The 18,365-nt window shown below is 40.2% G+C and overlaps 1 protein-coding gene across 1 annotated transcript; it reads left to right on the top strand.

Annotated features, from left to right (window-relative positions):
- Nucleotides 1-2,472: 2,472 nt before the first annotated feature.
- On the top strand, nt 2,473-3,402 carry LOC123941498 (olfactory receptor 2B6-like). The gene has a single exon (XM_046004780.1). It carries the CDS (start codon nt 2,473-2,475, stop codon nt 3,400-3,402), a length of 930 nt encoding a protein of 309 aa, XP_045860736.1.
- Nucleotides 3,403-18,365: the final 14,963 nt, after the last annotated feature.

Genomic DNA, 18,365 nt, shown 5'->3' with positions numbered 1-18,365 from the left:
TTAATAATGTGAGTAGATCATAATTTTAGAATACTCATTTTAACTAATTAATTCATATCATGCTTTTACTCCAGATCCCATCTAAAACATAGACTCTTTACCTGAAAAAGAACTTAGACAAACATATGTTCCTAACATAGTGCACTCATACCACATCTTGAGTAATGTCAAGATCAAATAAGGTGTAGTAGACATATTCATTCAGGAAACATCTCCAGACTACAGATGATTTCTTTGGAATTTTGAGACTCTGAAATCATAGTTTTATTATCTCACTACTTCATTTGAGTAATTAATTGCTCTTTGATCTTTAGAACCTCCCTAATTATTAGAAGGCAATCATTCACTGAATGATCAATTACATTCTAAATGAGTGATTAGCAATATCCTAAAATATGGGTACCAAAATTTCCTTTCTCATAAGTTCTAGGGAGGAGTCCCAAATGATGTTCCAAAATCCTTCTTGGAGTTTTCAGCACACAGGGCTTATTAAGTATTAGTTGGAATTATTATCATTTTATTGTTTTATGTGCATTTCTGACCTAGGGATAGTGTGTAATCAAGAGCAACATTCACATTTTAGTCATGAGTAGTTTTTTTAAAGTTTTTATTCTAATTCCAGTTAGTTAATATACAGTGTGATACTAGTTTCAGGTGTACAATAGAGTGATTCAAAACTCCCATACAACACCTGGTGCTCATCACAAATGCATGCCTCCTATCCCCCAAGAAATAAACTCAACTGTAGAGAACAAACTCATAGTTATTAGTGGGGAGTTGGTCCAGGGAATGGGATAATTGCATGATGGAGATTAAGGAGGACACATGATGAGTACTTGTCTGTGACATCTGTCACCCTCTTGATTGCCAGAGTCGATTAGGATGATCTGGCTAGCTAGGCAGGTGGCCCTTTCCTCCCTCACTACTCCATGTGTGTCCCTCCCAAAACTGTGCACTCAGAGAATGACCTTCCCTATAGAACAGGACCGTTCTTTGGTCAAGGCTATATGAGTAGCTGCACTTCACCCACTAGAACCTCCAAACAAAAACTGTGGGTTTTGTGTAACACCTCACGAGATGGCTTTTAGGATTTAATGAAATATAGAATGTGAAAAATGTACTTTGTAACCATACAAACATAATGTTTGTGACTCTTAAACCACTAACTCACTAGTGAGGTAACTCAGAATTTGTCACTGGGATGCCTCATAACCATAATCATGATCTATCTTATCTTGCAAAAACATTGTAGATATAATGAAACACAGTTTACCACTAAAGGAAAGAACAGTATAAACTTTTAAAAAAATGGTTCCCTAGTTAATCTTTCCAAAACACTACTTTACTCAGCCAGTTTATTTTCTTGTTACAATGTGCTTCTTATCTTAAAAAAAATGGAACACTACACCAAAAACTAATGATATACTCCATGGTGACTAACACACACACACAAATAATACTGTAAAAGAAAGAAAAAGAAAAGGAATATGTAATATAGTTTGTGAATACGTGTGTGAGTCTCTGGTCCTGACTGATTTGGAATATTGGCTTTCCTCCTGACACCAGTTCTCTGGAGTTAAAAGTTGTACTTGTAGTTATTTACAATCAAGTGGATCACTAATAACTGTCCAAACTCCTATAAAATAGAATCAAAAGTCCACGTAAAAAAGGAAAATCACTACCAGATAGTAAATTAAGTTTTAATGGAAAAATCAAGTGCCCATTTGAAGGAAGTACTTATACAAGAAAATACACATCCCAAAATAAATTCTTCAGCATGGGAAACATATGTCATGGCTCAACTCTCAGTTCATACTTAAGGAAACTGATATTTCTTGCTCCCTTCCAAAATACCAAAATGGACTTGTACAAAATCTACCTTCTTACTCTCCATAGAAATGATAAAACTATTCAACTGACAACTTGAGTATGGACAAGGCTGTCATGATGGTATTACAGCTCGTGTTCTCCTTCTTGTGTGTCAGCTGCCTCAAGAATTCCACTGCTCATAATATTTCAGTAATAACTTGCATCAGTGTCCCCGGGGCCCCATCTCACATCCACTCTATCAGACACCAAGAGACAGAAATCGATAGATTGCATTTTAACAATCTCCTCAGATGATTTTTATGCAAGCAAGCAAAGTTAGAAAATCATTACTTTGACGTTTCTAAAACACAAGATGCTTCCACTTTCCATTAAATCCTCTTTGTAACACAAGGAGATCATCCTTGCCATGCTTTTATACATTGAGTTTCAGAATGATCAGGCTATTTTTCTAAAGTCACCAGCTCTGTTTTGTAGTGTCAGGAGGGAAAGTAAGTCACCTGGTGTCAGATGCCTTTTATTATTTCCCTCACAAGATTCTGCAGCCCATCCTCTGTCAGTGGATGACACATACACTTCTCCTAACTCTTCCTACATTTTCTGCCACTTCTCTGCTGTAGGTGAAACAAGGTAAAGACTGGTGCAATGAACAACAGCCATCCTGAAGAGTTTATTCTACTAGGCTTCTCAGACCGTCCTTGGCTGGAGCTTCCTCTGTTTGCTATTCTTCTTATAACATACCCCATGGCCATGGTTGGAAACATAGCCATTATTCTAGTGTCTAGGTTAGATGCCCATCTGCACAGCCCCATGTATTTCTTCCTCACAAACCTCTCCTTCCTGGACATGTGCTACACCACAAGCATTGTCCCTCAGATGCTGTTTAACCTGGGAAGTGCTAGGAAGACAATCAGCTATCTTGGCTGTGTGGCTCAGCTTTATTTCTTTCACATAATGGGGGGCACAGAATGTCTTATTTTGGCTATCATGTCTTTTGATCGCTATGTGGCTATCTGTAAGCCTTTGCACTACACCCTCATCATGAACCCACGTGTCTGTATCCTGTTGGTATCCACTGTGTGGCTGACTGGAATCACCTATGCTGTCTCAGAGGCCACTGCTACCTTACAGTTACCACTGTGTGGCCTCAATAAACTGGATCACTTGGTGTGTGAGATTCCTGTTCTGATAAAGACTGCCTGTGGAGAAAAGGCTGCTAATGAGCTCACGCTCTCTGTGGTGTGTATTTTTATGTTAGCTGTTCCTCTGTGCTTAATTCTTGCTTCCTATGCTTGTATTGGACTTGCTGTATTTAAAATTAAGTCTTCTGAGGGAAGGAGGAAGGCCTTTGGGACATGTTCCTCCCACCTCATTGTAGTTTTCTTGTTTTATGGTCCAGCCATTAGCATGTACCTTCAGCCCCCCTCTTCCATCTCAAGGGACCATCCCAAGTTCATGGCACTCTTCTATGGAGTGGTGACCCCTGCACTGAACCCTTTTATCTACACCCTGAGGAATAAGGATGTAAAGAGAGCATTAGTCAACCTAGTGAAGGGCATATTCACTTCCAAGTGATAGCTGGGAAATAAATTTAAAATTACAGTAGGTTTATAGGGTTTTCTTTAATAATTCACTCTTGTGTCCTAATTTCCCAAATCTTATTTGAGATATTCATGTCCTGCATTTGATACAGTTATGTTAGGCAACAATGATGCTTGGCTATATGCGCCACTAAGCAGAGTATGTTTGTGAAAATGTAGTGAAAGTAGTTCTACACTGTACTCTGAAATACTAATTGTATTAAGTAATAAAATATGTAATAATATAAATTAAGATATAAACCCATTAGTTCAAACTAATCATTATAAAATAGTACTGCAACCCCACATCTGTGCACTTTGTATCACAACCTCACTTGAGAACTATTTTTCACTGGTCTCTGCCATAGTAGCTCATGTCTCTGTGGGCAGCTGGGCTAAGCTGTGCATCCCCTGTTGGGCACCCCACCCTTCAGAACAACTGCAAGCCTTCTAAGTTTATCGATTCAATTATGGAGACACTATTGCTTTTTTTTAACAGTTCAAATAGATCTTTATTCCTTATTACTATTTTCTCTTAAGTTATATTAGTCATCATGCAGTACATCATTATTAGTTTTTGATGTAGTGTTCCAAGATTCATTATTTACATATGACACTCAGTGTTCCATGCAATATGTGCCTTCCTTAATACCTATCACCATGCCAACCCATCCCTCCATACCCCAAAATCTCTCAGTTTGCTTCTCAGAGCCCACAATCTCTCATGGTTCATCTCCCCCTCTGATTTCCCCCCTTCACTTTTCCCTTCCTTCTAATGTCCTCCATACTATTCCTTATGTTCCACAAATAAGTGAAATCATATGATAATTGGCTTTCTCTGCCCGACTTATTTCATGCAGCATAATCTCCTCCAGTCCCATCAATGTTGATGCAAAAGTTGGGTATTCATCCTTTCTCTTGGCTGAGTAATACTTTATTGTATATATGGATCACATTTTCTTTATCCATTCATCTGTTGAAGGGCATCTTGGCTCTTTCCACAGTTTGGCTATTGTGGCCATTGCTACTATGAACATTGGGGTACATATGGCCCTTCTTTTCATTACATCTGTATCTTTGTTGTAACTATATGGTCAACAAATCTTTGCCAAAGTGGAAAAAAATATCCAATGGAAGAAAGACAGTCTCTTAAATAAATGGTGCTGGGAAATTGGACAGCTATATGTAGAAGAATGAAACTTGACCATTCTTTTACACCATACACAAAGATAAACTCAAAATGCATGAAAGGCCTCAATGTGAGACAGGAACCCCTCGAACTCCTAGAGGAGAGCATAGGCAATCACCTCTTCAACATTGGCCACAGCAACTTCTTTTAAGTCATGTCTCCAAAGGCAAAGGAAACAAAAATTGAAAAATGAACTTTTCAGATTTCATCAAGATCAAAAGCTTCTGCACATCAAAGGAAACAGTCAACAAACAAAGAGGCAACTCATGGAATGGGAGAAGATATTCTCAAATGACACTATAGACAAAGGACTTATATCCAAGATCTATAAAGAACTCCTCAAACTCAACACACACAAAACAGATAATCACATCAAAAAATGGGCAGAAGACAACAGACACTTCTCCAAAGAAGACACACAAATGGTAACAGACACATGAAAAATTGTTCATCATCACTAGCCATCAGGGAAATTCAAATCAAAACCACTTTGAGATACCACCTTACACCAGTTAGAATGGCCAAAATCAACAAGACAGGAAACAACAAGTGTTGGAGAGGATGTGGAGAAAGGGGAACCCTCTTACACTGATGGTGGGGATGCAAGTTGGTGCAGCCACTTTGGAAAACAATGTGGAGGTTCCTCAAAAAATTGAAAATAGAGCTATCCTATGACCCTACAATTGTACTATTTACCCCAAAGATATAGATGTAGTGAAAAGAAGAGCCATCTGTACCCCAATGTTCATAGCAGCAATGTCCACAATAGCCAAACTGTGGAAGGAGCTGTGATGCCCTTCAACAGACTAATGGATAAAGATATGGTCCATACATACAATGGAGTATTACTTAGCCATCAGAAAGGATGAGTACCTAACTTTCTCATCAACGTGGATGGGACTGGAGGAGATTGGGCTGAGTGAAATAACTCAAGCAGAGAAAGTCAATTATTATATGGTTCCCTTATTGTGGAGCATAAAGAATAACATGGAGAACATTAGGAGAAGGAAAAGAAAAAAGGAACTGGCAGAAATCGGAGAGGGGGATCCCTGAGAGACTGTGGACTCTGAGAAACACACTGAGGGTTTGGGAGGAGGGGTGGATGGGGGGGTTAGGTGATCCCAGTGGTGGGTATTAGGGAGGGCAGGTATTGCATGGAGCACTGGATGTGGTGCATCAACAATGAATCTTGGAACACTGAAAAAATTAAATTTAATTTAAAAATTTTAATTAGCCAACATATAGCACATCACTAGTTTCATATGTAATGTTCAATAATCCATAAGTTGCATATATGATTTATGGATAAATTAATCCAAATCAATAAAAGCAGCACCCTGCATGTAATTGAACGTATGTGACATTTGACTTTCTCTGTTTGAGTTACTTCATTTGGCAGAATACCCTCTAGGACCACCCATATTGTTGTGAATGGCAAAATTTCAATCTAAAAAACAAAAGGAGCAAAGAAAACCAGAAACAGATTTATAAATAGAGAGAACAAACTGGTGGTTGCCAAAGGGGAATGGGAGAGGGTAGGGGGATGGGTGAAATGGGAGAAGGGGATTAAGAAGCAGAAAATTCCAGTTCTAAAATAGATAGGTCACAGGGATGAAAAGTATAGCTTAGGGAATATAGTCAATGATATTTTAATAACTTTGTATGGTGATAGACGGTGACTACATTTATCATGGTGAGCATCTCATAATGTGTATAATTGTTGAATCATTATATTGAACACCAGAAACTAATATAACATTGTGTCAACTATACTCAAAAACAAAAGCAAAAAAAGTGTCCCAGGGATTTGGTCACTTGTATTTTTCCTGCTTTTTCTCTGTCCTCTAAGTGAAGAACAGGGTTTTCCTCTTAATCCCTAAATAAGTACCTTGTTTACCCATAATACAGTTATGATCTAGAAGGGTAGTTATGGTCTAGAAAGGTAGAGAGGAATGACCACAGCATTTTAGTTTGATTTATTGATGGTGGCCCCACTATTTTCTGAGAAGCCAGAGACCTATGGCGTTTGCTTGCCCTTTCTCCCAGAATGGTGAAGACATCTCTATGGACCTGGTTAAAGAGCAGTTTGTTTGTTTAAAGTTAGAAATATAGTTAGAGAGATTCTCAAAGTACACACTTCTTCCTGAGTAGGAAGGCAGACCCTGGGGACCTCACTGAGCTGGCTGAGAACAGGGACTGATAGTGAGGAGCTTATTTTCCCAAGGTCCCCAAGGACTTTGTCGTACTTTGAAGGGAGACGTGATGAGATATTTCGTCCCCGTACTCAGTACAGTCATTAAAATTTCCAATATTTCATTTCTGTTCACATGGCAATGTAACCTCTGGGGTTGTGTCTTTCAGAGAAGAAAGAGACAATTAAGGACTGTTTGTTGTTGAAGGCTAATTGAGGCCATCCCCCTCCCTGAACCTGTCCCCTCGTGGGCCCTGTCTTTAGTGATGGTGCCACTGGGACACTGCCTCAATTCTCTTGCCACCTCAGTCCTCAGAATTGTCAGTAATCAGCATCAGGTGAAGGATTTGATAGGGACCACTGTGAGAATAGATCCTGAAAGGGGCAATATGTTTTTTTTACATTCCAGAGATAATGATCACAATGATCTTAATGCATAATTATTCTTCTTAACAAGGCTTGAAAAGACCAGCTGCAGAAAAATACATATAATGCCATATACCTACAATAGTTTAAATACCTACACTTATTTCATATTATGTCAGGTTATATTACTATGTAATAAAATATGATGAACAATAAAAATAAAACAAAATTCATAATAGTGATCGCCTCTGACAAGGGGTACTGTAATTGTACAGGAGTAAAGATGATGCTTCCATACCATATTGATGATATTGTGCTTTATTTCTTTTTTTTTTTCTAGTTTTTTTTTCCCCTTCCAAATTTTTTTTAATAAACATATAATGTATTTTTATCCCCAGGGGTACAGGTCTGTGAATCGCCAGGTTTACACACTTCACAGCACTCACGATAGCACTTACCCTCCCCAATGTCCATAGCCCCCTCCCCCTCTCCCAATCCCACCTCCCCCCAGCAACCCCCAGTTTGTTTTGTGAGATTAAGAGTCATTTATGGTTTGTCTCCCTCCCAATCCCATCTTGTTTCATTTATTCTTCTTTATTTCTTAAGTTGAGCAATGTAGGTAGGTGTGTTTTCAAGAAGAATGAAATGCTATTAGGGCCAAACCTCAGATTCAGTAACAGTCTACTTCTGTGGCTGTTTCAATTTTAACTAAGTCTGGATTTTGTAATCCTATGTCCACTATTTTATTTTATATTTTATTTTATTTTATTTTGGTGCAAGCATCTCTTTTTATTCTTCATCCCCCATCACACAACACTTTTTTTATTATTATGTTCAGTTAGTCACTGCATGGTACATTATTAGCTTTTGATGTAGTGTTCAGTGATTCATTAGTTGTGTATAACAGTCAGTGCTCACCACAACACATGCCCTCCTATGTCCAATAGGAAAACTTCTCAATAATTCTGACATGGACTATGGAAAAACATATTTTTGAACATGAACATGAACATTTCATGGCATCATTTATTTACCTAATTCTGTTTTCATGGCTTCTCAGCTGAAATCTGGAAAACAATTCAAATAAAACAACTAATTTTAGGCAGAACAGAATTTGAACACTTCAAATAGAGCACTTGAATAAGGTCTTAAAGAGGAGTAGATATTATTTTTTTCTTTTTAAATTTATTTATTTTTTTCAGCATAACAGTATTCATTGTTTTTGCACAACACCCAGTGTCCATGCAATACATGCCCTCCCTATTACCCACCACCTGGTTCCCCGAACCTCCCACCCCTGCCCCTTCAAAACCCTCAGGTTGTTTTTCAGAGTCCATAGTCTCTTATGGTTTGCCTCCCCTTCCAATTTCCCTCAACTTCCTTCGAGGAGTAGATATTATTTAAATAGGGAAATGGGAGAGGGTAATTTTAAACTGGGATCATTAGAATAACAATGCAGTATGCCTCCTTGGTTAATGTAATGGTGTTTTGTTTTATTTATTTATTATTTCTTTGTTTTATTTTATTTTTTTATTTTTTTTATTTCTTTTTTTTTTTTATTTGTTTATTTACGGCATAACAGTGTTCATTGTTTTGGCATCACACCCAGTGCTCCATACAGTATGTGCCCTCCCTATTACCCACCACCTTGTTCCTCAACCTCCCACCCCCCCGCCCCTTCAAAACCCTCTGGTTGTTTTTCAGAGTCCGTAGTCTCTCATGGTCCATCTCCCCTTCCAATTTCCCTCAACTCCCTTCTCCTCTCTATCTCCCCATGTCCTCCATGTTCTTTGTTATGCTCCACAAATAAGTGAAACCATATGACACTTGACTCTCTCTGCTTGACTTATTTCGCTTAGCATAATCTCTTCCAGTCCCAGTGCTCATTTTTGACCAGGATGACATCCTCCAGAAAATGCAGATTAGAAGCCCTGCTTTTTAAAACAAATCCTCATTTTGTGTTTTTATTATGGAGGGTACTTATATTCTCCAGCGCTCATAAAAATACAAACAAGGTGGGGTGCCTGGGTGGCTCAGTGGGTTAAAGCCTCTGCCTTCAGCTCAGGTCATGATCCCAGGGTCCTGGGATCGAGCCCCGCATTGGGCTCTCTGCTCCGTAGAGAGCCTTCTTCCTCCTCTCTACCTGCCTCTCTGCCCAGTTGTGATTTCTCTCTGTCAAATAAATAAAATATTTTAAAAAAATACAAACAAGGCATAGAATTTTTTTAAGTTTTCTTGTGGCTTTTTATAATTACTATAATTAAATATTGCTTTGATAGAAACTACATTTTAAAAAAAAGAACTTCTCCCACTACAGGGAATATCTCCCAAGCTTGTGTGTGAGGGTTGAGGGAGATGCAGTAAATCTGTAAGACACCACAGGAGACTGAGCCTGGCACTTGCATTTAACTTGTGCCTAAAAGTGGGTTGGAACCTCTTCCCCTAATGGATTACATGTTGTCTTGTGTCCTGGCCTGGACCTGAGGATGACATCTATATTTAAACATGGAATGTCACATAGCTTGTCCAATGTTATGATTTTTGGTAGATGAGATAAGACTCATTTCGTGATAGGCAGCTCGAGTTATTAGTTACTCTATGGTCTACAATCAGCTTCTCACTCTAACCAGAGATCAACAGCAAGCTAGAAATCCCTTTTCATGTAGAGAATGGTTGCAAGCTTGAACTTACATTTCCCCACTGGAGCTTGATGATCCTCCACACAACACTCTTGTCTTAAAGATGCTTCATGGGCTTTGTATCTTCTAGGGCACAATCAGGGTGATCATATAATTTATTAGCTATATTATGACATTTTGGGAGTAAAGGTGAATATTATTGGAAAATTATTCATAAACCAGGGCAACATGGCCTCTCAAGCCATAACTCTCATGTTGTGTTTCTCTGGTTCTCCTTGAACTAAAGCCTCTACCTATTGTAGAGCCTTCTCTTGCTCCATTTCCCCCTCCCACACTGTTCAATTACTGACAGCCTCATGGATTATCTAAAAATGAGCTTGGGCTTCATACTTAAGTGAGGAATATTTGTCTTCCAAATTTATCAGAGGCCTACCAAATTTGCCTTTTTATTTTTTTTAATTAGTGGTAGCGGATAAGTCAACACGCATTCTGATTTGCTTGGGTTAGTAATCCAAACCATATAACATTATGATACAGTTGGAAATCAGGAAATGTGATGCTTCTAGCTTTGGCTACTCATGGTCTTTTGAGGTTTCATACAAATTTTAGGATTTTTTCTATTTCTATGAAAAATGTCATTGAAGAGAGGGAGTCAAGATGGCGGGGAGGTAGGAGGAGGCACCATTTCAACCTGTACCCTAAAGTGAGCTGATTACCTACCAAAGAACTCCGACCACCCATGAAATCAGCCTGAGATCAGAATTATACACGTGTTGTGAGCAGTCCTCCTAGAGCGAGTTGAGCAGGTGGTAGCAAAGGCTCCCTGTTCCTCAGTCGGAGAAAACTCGTGACTAACCCTCTGGGCTTGTAGAAGCTCTGTTGTTTGCCTTGAGATTAGTTGTTGTTTGCCTTGAGATTGTTCTCCCATGTCATTCCGACCCATGCCATTCCAAAAGCGAATCTAATGGTTTGTTCTGCAGCTGCATTATCTATATTATGACTAGCACATCCTGCACTTGAGACATGTCTCATCTGTGTGCAAATATGCTGAGGTAATCGCTTATGAAACAGAGAATATAAGACTATGTACTTAATAAAGAACTTTGTCACTTGCGCCAACCAGGCTGGTGTCCCTCGCGTGCCTCTCGCATTCCCCTACCTCCCGGGACTCCCCCTCCTTCTCCACTCTTCTCTCCCTTTCTTTTCCTTGGCCAGTTATCCTGCGGGCACGACATACACGTCTGGATCTCTACTGGAGCAGAAGACGCCAGTGGCAGGTAAAGCAGACTGGGAGCATCGGACTGAAATCGGAAGATAAACAAAAGGGGAAGGGAGCCACCAGAGGTTACCTATTGGAAAGTAACACCCCAACACGAGAGTGCTCTGCAACTGGGGACCAGCATTAACTTGGAGTCTGGTTGAAAGCACTCAAAAAACAAACAGCAAAGGATCGTGGTAGGGTAATAGTGGGAAACTGGGCGGGTAGGGTCAGGGACCTAAGTCCCCGGACCCAGGACAGCCTCCCCTGGCACGGAGCCAGAGAGAGCATGGCGGAGAAATCAGGTCTCCGTCCCTGAGCCGCCAGTGCACCTGAATGCCAGCCCGACCGAGAACCAGTGGGGTCTGGCTCCCGTGAGGGGCGGGGAGCCTGGCCAGACGGCAATCCTGAAAAGCGCGCGTCCCACACCCTCCCTTGGGATAGGTGCTCATAGGCGCTAGCCTGGAGCTCTGGCAGCCGGAAAAACCAGATATTCCCAGCTCCGGACAGCGGGAAAATCTCAGTGTGCGATCTCTGCTCGGAACCTCTTTGGCGGTCTGGAGCTGCCTAGACAGCCACCGCTGCCCTGGTTTTGGGTACAACGAGGAGCTCCTGCATCCCCCCAGGGACAGTGACTCAGAACCGACTCTGCCAGCAGCTTTTGCAAAACAGTCTGAGGCTTCTCTCTGAGAGGGAGGTTGGGGTGCTGTTTGCTCTCCTCTAAACCTCCAAAAACCATCAAAATGTCAAGGCGAGAGAAAGCAGATGAAAGAACATAAAAACCCCCAGAGAACAAAAGGCTGAAAAAAACAGTTTCCTGAAAAAAAAAAGAGCTCACTCCCTTGAGGGGAGCGGGAGGACCTAACTCAGGGAACATCATTGTCTGAAAACCCACGTGGCAGGCCCCTCCCCCAGAAAACCAACCAGGAAGGAAGAAAAAAAAAAGACTACAAGAGAACAACCACCACTACTTCATAAATACAACTTTTATTTTTAACTCTTTACCAATATTCTGGTTCTTTTTTTATATACATACAGATAATTTTTTAACCTATTTACCGTCACACTGAGATGTCCAGTACATCAAATTCTTTAATAACCTTCTAACCTGAACTTTTTCATACATACACCGTTTTTCTTTTGTTTTTCTATTTTTTTTAATTCTTTGTTAATTTTAACTTAGTTTAGTCTAGTTTATTCTTTTTTAATTTTTATTTTCTACATACATATAGAGTTAAACTTCAAGGTAATCCCCTTTCCCCAATCAATGCTACCCCTATAGGCAAACCAGTTTCTAATCCCCCTGTAACTTAGGAAAGTTGAGTCCCTTAACAAAAAATCAAGATACATTCAGGAAGAATCAAAATAACCTTCCTCACCCACACTGAGAATCTATAACCATTCTCCCAATTTTTCCTTCTGTCAGTGTTTCTGTGAATTTGTGTTTGTCCTGATAATATATAAATCTTATACGTGGGGTTCTCTCTGATGAGGTTCTTCCCTTTTTTTTTGCTTATATATACATATTTTTTTCTCTTGTCATATACTTTTATCACTCTTTTTGTCTGTCTGTATTTGTTTGTATACTCCACAAATCTTACCTTGTGGCCCATTTGGGCTGAGCCTTCTCTTTTATCTTCCTTTTTTTTTTCCTATCTCTCTCTCTCTTTTTTTTTCCTTTTTTCTTTCTCTTTTTTTTCTTTCTTCTTCTCTATTTCTTTTTCTTTTCTTTTTTCTCTCATTTGGGTGGAGAATCCTGATTGCACAGAAGCGTTCTAGGGTGCACATTGACTGCACCACCATCGAAAAGTCCAGCTGCATCTGTTCAGTCATCTCTTACCAAAATGACTAGGAGGAGGAATACCCAACAGAAGAAAAATACAGAGGATGGGCCTTCTGCAACAGAGCTAATGGCTATTGACCTAGACAATATGTCAGAAAAGGAATTCAGACTAACAATTATCCCGGCAATAGCTAGGTTGGAGAAAGCCATGGATGACCAAACAGAATTGATTAGGGCAGAACTGAAAGCCACCAGGGATGCTGTTCACAATGTTAGGGCAGAACTGAAAGCCACCAGGGATGATGTTCAAAAGGCTCTCAATGAGTTCCAATCCAATCTAAATTCTCTAAAAGCTAGGGTAACTGAGACAGAAGATAGAATTAGTGATCTGGAGGACAAACATATAGAGAGAAAGGATCAGGAGGAAGCCTGGAACAAACAGCTCAGAAGTCACGAAAACAGAATCAGGGAAATAAACGATGCCATGAAACGTTCCAACGTCAGAATTATTGGAATCCCTGAAGGGGAAGAAAAAGAAAGAAGTCTAGAAGATATAGTGGAAGAAGATGTCTATGAAAATTTTCCCAATCTCACGAATGGAAACAACGTTCATGTACTAGAGGCAGAAAGATTTCCTCCCAAGATTTTAGATTCTAAAAAGTCCTCACGGCACCTTATCTTTAGAATGGGAAAAAGCTTGCAGCCTTCCCGTTGAGATCAGGAACACGACAAGGATGCCCACTCTCACCACTCTTGTTCAACATAGTATTAGAAGTTCTAGCAATGGCAATCAGACAACAAAGAGAAATAAAAGGTATCCAAATTGGCAAGGAAGAAGTCAAACTCTCTCTCTTCACAGATGACATGATTCTTTATATGGAAAACCCCAAAGACGCCACCCCCAAACTACTAGAACTCATAGAGCAATTCAGTAACGTGGCAGGATACAAAGTCAATGTACAGAAATCAGTGGCTTTCTTATACACGAACAATGAAAATACAGAAAGGGAAATTAGAGAATTGATTCCATTTACTATAGCACCAAGAACCATAAGATACCTGGGCATAAACCTAACCAAAGAAGTAAAGGACCTGTACTCGAGGAACTACAGAACACTCATGAAAGAAATTGAAGAAGACACAAAAAGATGGAAGACTGTTCCATGCTCTTGGATTGGAAAAATAAACATTGTTAAAATGTCTATACTGCCTAGAGCAATCTATACTTTTAATGCCATTCCGAGCAAAATTCCACCGATATTTTTCAAAGAGCTGGAGCAAATAATCCTAAAATTTGTATGGAGTCAGAAGAGATTCCGAATTGCTAAGGAAATGTTGAAAAACAAAAACAAAACTGGCAGCATCATGTTGCCATATTTCAAGCTTTATTACAAAGCTGTGATCACCAAGACAGTGTGGTACTGGCATAAAAACAGACACATAGACCAGTGGAACAGAGTGGAAAGCCCAGATATGGACCCTCAACTCTATGGTCAAATAATCTTCGACAAAACAGGAAAAAATATTCAATGGAAAAAAGACAGTCTCTTCAATGAATGGTGCTGGGAAAACTGGACAGCGATATGTAGAAGAATGAAACTCGACCATTCTCTTACACCGTACACAAAGATAAACTCGAAATGGATAAAAGACCTCAACGTGAGACAGGAATCTCTCAGAATCCTAGAGGAGAACATAGGCAGTAACCTCTTCGATATCAGCCACAGCAACTTCTTTCAAAACATGTCTCCAAAGGCCAAGGAAACAAAAGCAAAAATGAACTTTTGGGACTTCATCACGATCAAAAGCTTCTGTACAGCAAAGGAAACAGTCAACAAAACAAAGAGGCAACCCACGGAATGGGAGAAGATATTTGCAAATGACAGTACAGACAAAAGGTTGATATCCAGGATCTACAAAGAACTTCTCAAACTCAACACACACAAAACAGAGAATCATATCCAAAAATGGGCAGAAGATATGAACAGACACTTCTCCAATGAAGACATACAAATGGCTATCAGACACATGAAAAAGTGTTCATCATCACTAGCCATCAGGGAGATTCAAATTAAAACAACATTGAGATACCACCTAACACCAGCTAGAATGGCCAAAATTAGCAAGACAGGAAACAACGTGTGCTGGAGAGGATGTGGAGAAAGGGGAACCCTCTTACACTGTTGGTGGAAATGCAAGTTAGTGCAGCCACTTTGGAGAACAGTGTGGAGATTCCTGAAGAAATTAAGAATAGAGCTTCCCTATGACCCTGCAATTGCACTGCTGGGTATTTACCCCAAAGATACAGATGTAGTGAAAAGAAGGGCCATCTGTACCCCAATGTTTATTGCAGCAATGGCTACGGTCGCCAAACTGTGGAAAGAACCAAGATGCCCTTCAATGGATGAATGGATAAGGAAGATGTGGTCCATATACACAATGGAGTATTATGCCTCCATCAGAAAGGACGAATACCCAACCAACATGGATGGGACTGGAAGAAATTATGCTGAGCGAAATAAGTCAAGCAGAGAGAGTCAAGTGTCATATGGTCTCACTTATTTGTGTCGCATAACAAATCACATGGAGGACATGGGGAGATGGAGAGGAGAGGGAGTTGAGGGATACTGGAAGGGGAGATGAACCATGAGAGACTATGGACTCTGAAAAACAACCAGAGGTTATGAAGGGGCGGGGGGGGGCGGGGGGAGGTTGAGGAACCAGGTGGTGGGTAATAGGGAGGGCACGTACTGCATGGAGCACTGGGTGTGATGCCAAAACAATGAACACTGTTATGCTGTAAATAAGCAAATAAAAATAAATAAATAAAAAATAAATAAATAAATTTAAAAAAGAATACATCATTTGTTTTTGGTAATGTTAAATGATTCATTAGTGCCAAATAACACCCAGTGTTCATCATATCACTTGCTCTCCTTAATGCCCATCACCCAGTACCCCATCCCCACATCCACTTCCCTTTCTCTAACTTTCAAAACTAAGGATACACTATATGTTGGCTAACTGAATATAATTTTAAAAATAGGGTATCTTTGTATTTTTTTATTTTTTATTATATTTATGTTAGTCATGATACAGCACATCATTAGTTTATGATATAGTGGTCCATGACTCATTGTTTGCCTTTTTAAAATTTAAAATAAAACCAGTAGTCTGGCTATAAATCTTGAAAAATCAGTATCATTTGGTAATTCTGATAGGAAGATGACAATATTAAAGAAAACCCAAACCACAGTATGTTTTTAATTTGCTTTCACTTAGTTAATGACATACTGAAGACACAATAAAACTTTTCTTTTAAACATAATTACTCTTGGCTAAGAAGAATTCATTTTTAATGTTGAAAATAAAATTGATTCATATTCTTTAATTTATCACTCTTAGTGGTAGATAATAATGTTGATGAATCATGGGTGGAAGAGACTCCACTTATGTGTAATTTTTTCAATTAATTAATAATAGGAATATCTCATATTTTTCTTGTAATCACTTGACCAATTTATTACACACATCATTCTCCACCATCACAACTTGAAATAAATCTACTTTGCATATTCTTTTTTTTCCACAATTTTATTTATTTTTTCAGCGTAACAGTATTCATTGTTTTTGCACAACACCCAGTGCTCCATGCAAAACGTACCCTCCGTATTACCCACCACCTGTTCCCCCAACCTCCCACCCGTGACCCTTCAAAACCCTCAGGTTGTTTTTCAGAGTCCATAGTCTCTTATGGTTTGCCTCCCCTTCCAATTTTTTTTTTAATAAACAAATAATGTATTTTTATCCCCAGGAGTACAGGTCTGTGAATCGCCAGGTTTATACACTTCACAGCACTCACGATACCACATACCCTCCCCAATGTCCATAGCCCCCTCCCCATCTCCCAATCCCACCTTCCCCCAGCAACCCCTAGTTTGTTTGGTGAGATTAAGAGTCATTGGGGGGAGGAGTCAAGATGGCGGAGAAGTAGCAGCCTGAGACTACATCAGGTAGCAGGAGATCAGCTCGATAGCTTATCTAAAAATTGCAAACACCTACAAATCCAACGGGAGAGCGAAGAGAAAAAGAACAGCAACTCTAGAAACAGAAAATCAACCACTTTCTGAAAGGTAGGACTGGCGGAGAAGTGAATCTAAAACGACAGGAAGATAGACCATGGGGGGAGGGGCCGGCTCCCGGCAAGCGGCGGAGGAATGGAGCACAAAATCAGGACTTTTAAAAGTCTGTTCCACTGAGGGACATTGCTCCAGGGGCTAAACCGGGGTGAAGCCCACACGGGGCCAGCGTGGCCCCAGGCCCCGCAGGGTCACAGTAGGATCGGGGGTGTCAGAGTGTCGGAGAGCTCGCAGGTATTAGAACGGAGAAGCCGGCTGCAGAGACAGAGCCAAGGACTGAACTCTCAGCTCTGGGTTACCTTGAACTGGTCGCGGGCTGGGTGAGCTCGGAGCGCGGCTAGAGGCTGGGGATACGGGAGTGATTGGGTGCTGTCCTCTGGGGGCACAGTGAGGAGTGGGGCCCCAGGCTCTCGGCTCCTCCGGGCCGGAGACTGGGAGGCCACCATTTTCATTCCCGTCCTCCGGAACTCTACGGAAAGCGTTCAGGGAACAGAAGCTCCCAAAAGCGAACCCGAGCCGATTACTTAGTCCGGCCACCGGTAAGGGCAGTGCAATCCCGCCTCGGGCAAAGACACTTGAGAGTCACTACAACAGGCCCCTCCCCCAGAAGATCAACAAAATATCCAGCCAGGACGAAGTTCATCTATCAAGGAGAAAGCAGATTCAATTCCTAAGACAGCAGAGCAATTCCAGAGGAGGAGAAAGCAAAGCAAGGAACTTATGGCTTTTAACATTTTTTGACTAGTTCACCTAAATATATATATTTTTTCTTTCTTTTTTATATTTTTTTATTTGTTTTATTTTTTAAATTTTTTTCTTTTTTTTTCCTTTTTTTTTTCAGAAGCTGTTTTTATCCCCTTTCTCCCCCCCACAATTTGAGGTCCCTTCTGATTTGGTTACAGCGCATTTTTCCGGGGTCTTTGCCACCCTTTCAGTAGTTTATTTGCTCCTTCATATTCTCTTATCTGGACAAAATGACAAGGCGGAAAAAATCACCACAAACAAAAGAACAAGAGACAGTACCGAAGGCTAGGGACCTAATCAACACAGACATGGGTAATATGTCAGATCAAGAGTTCAGAATGACGATTCTGAACATTCTAGCCGGGCTCGAAAAAGGCATGGAAGATATTAGAGAAACCCTCTCTGGAGATATTAAAGCCCTTTCTGGAGAAATTAAAGAACTAAAATCTAACCAAGTTGAAATCAAAAAAGCTATTAATGAGGTGCAATAAAAAATGGAGGCTCTCACTGCTAGGATCAATGAGGCAGAAGAAAGAATTAGTGATCTAGAAGACCAAATGACAGAGAATAAGGAAGCCGAGCAAAAGAGGGACAAACAGCTACTGGACCATGAGGGGAGAATTCGAGAGATAAGTGACACCATAAGACG

Source organism: Meles meles, chromosome 5 (genome assembly GCF_922984935.1).
Source record: "Meles meles chromosome 5, mMelMel3.1 paternal haplotype, whole genome shotgun sequence".
In the NCBI taxonomy this organism is placed as follows: domain Eukaryota; kingdom Metazoa; phylum Chordata; class Mammalia; order Carnivora; family Mustelidae; genus Meles; species Meles meles.
This window is presented reverse-complemented; position numbering and strand designations above follow the sequence as displayed.

Excerpts from the sequence above, each read along its gene's own strand:
- LOC123941498 (XM_046004780.1), top strand. The coding sequence starts at position 2,473 with ATGAACAACAGCCATCCTGAAGAGTTTATTCTACTAGGCTTCTCAGAC.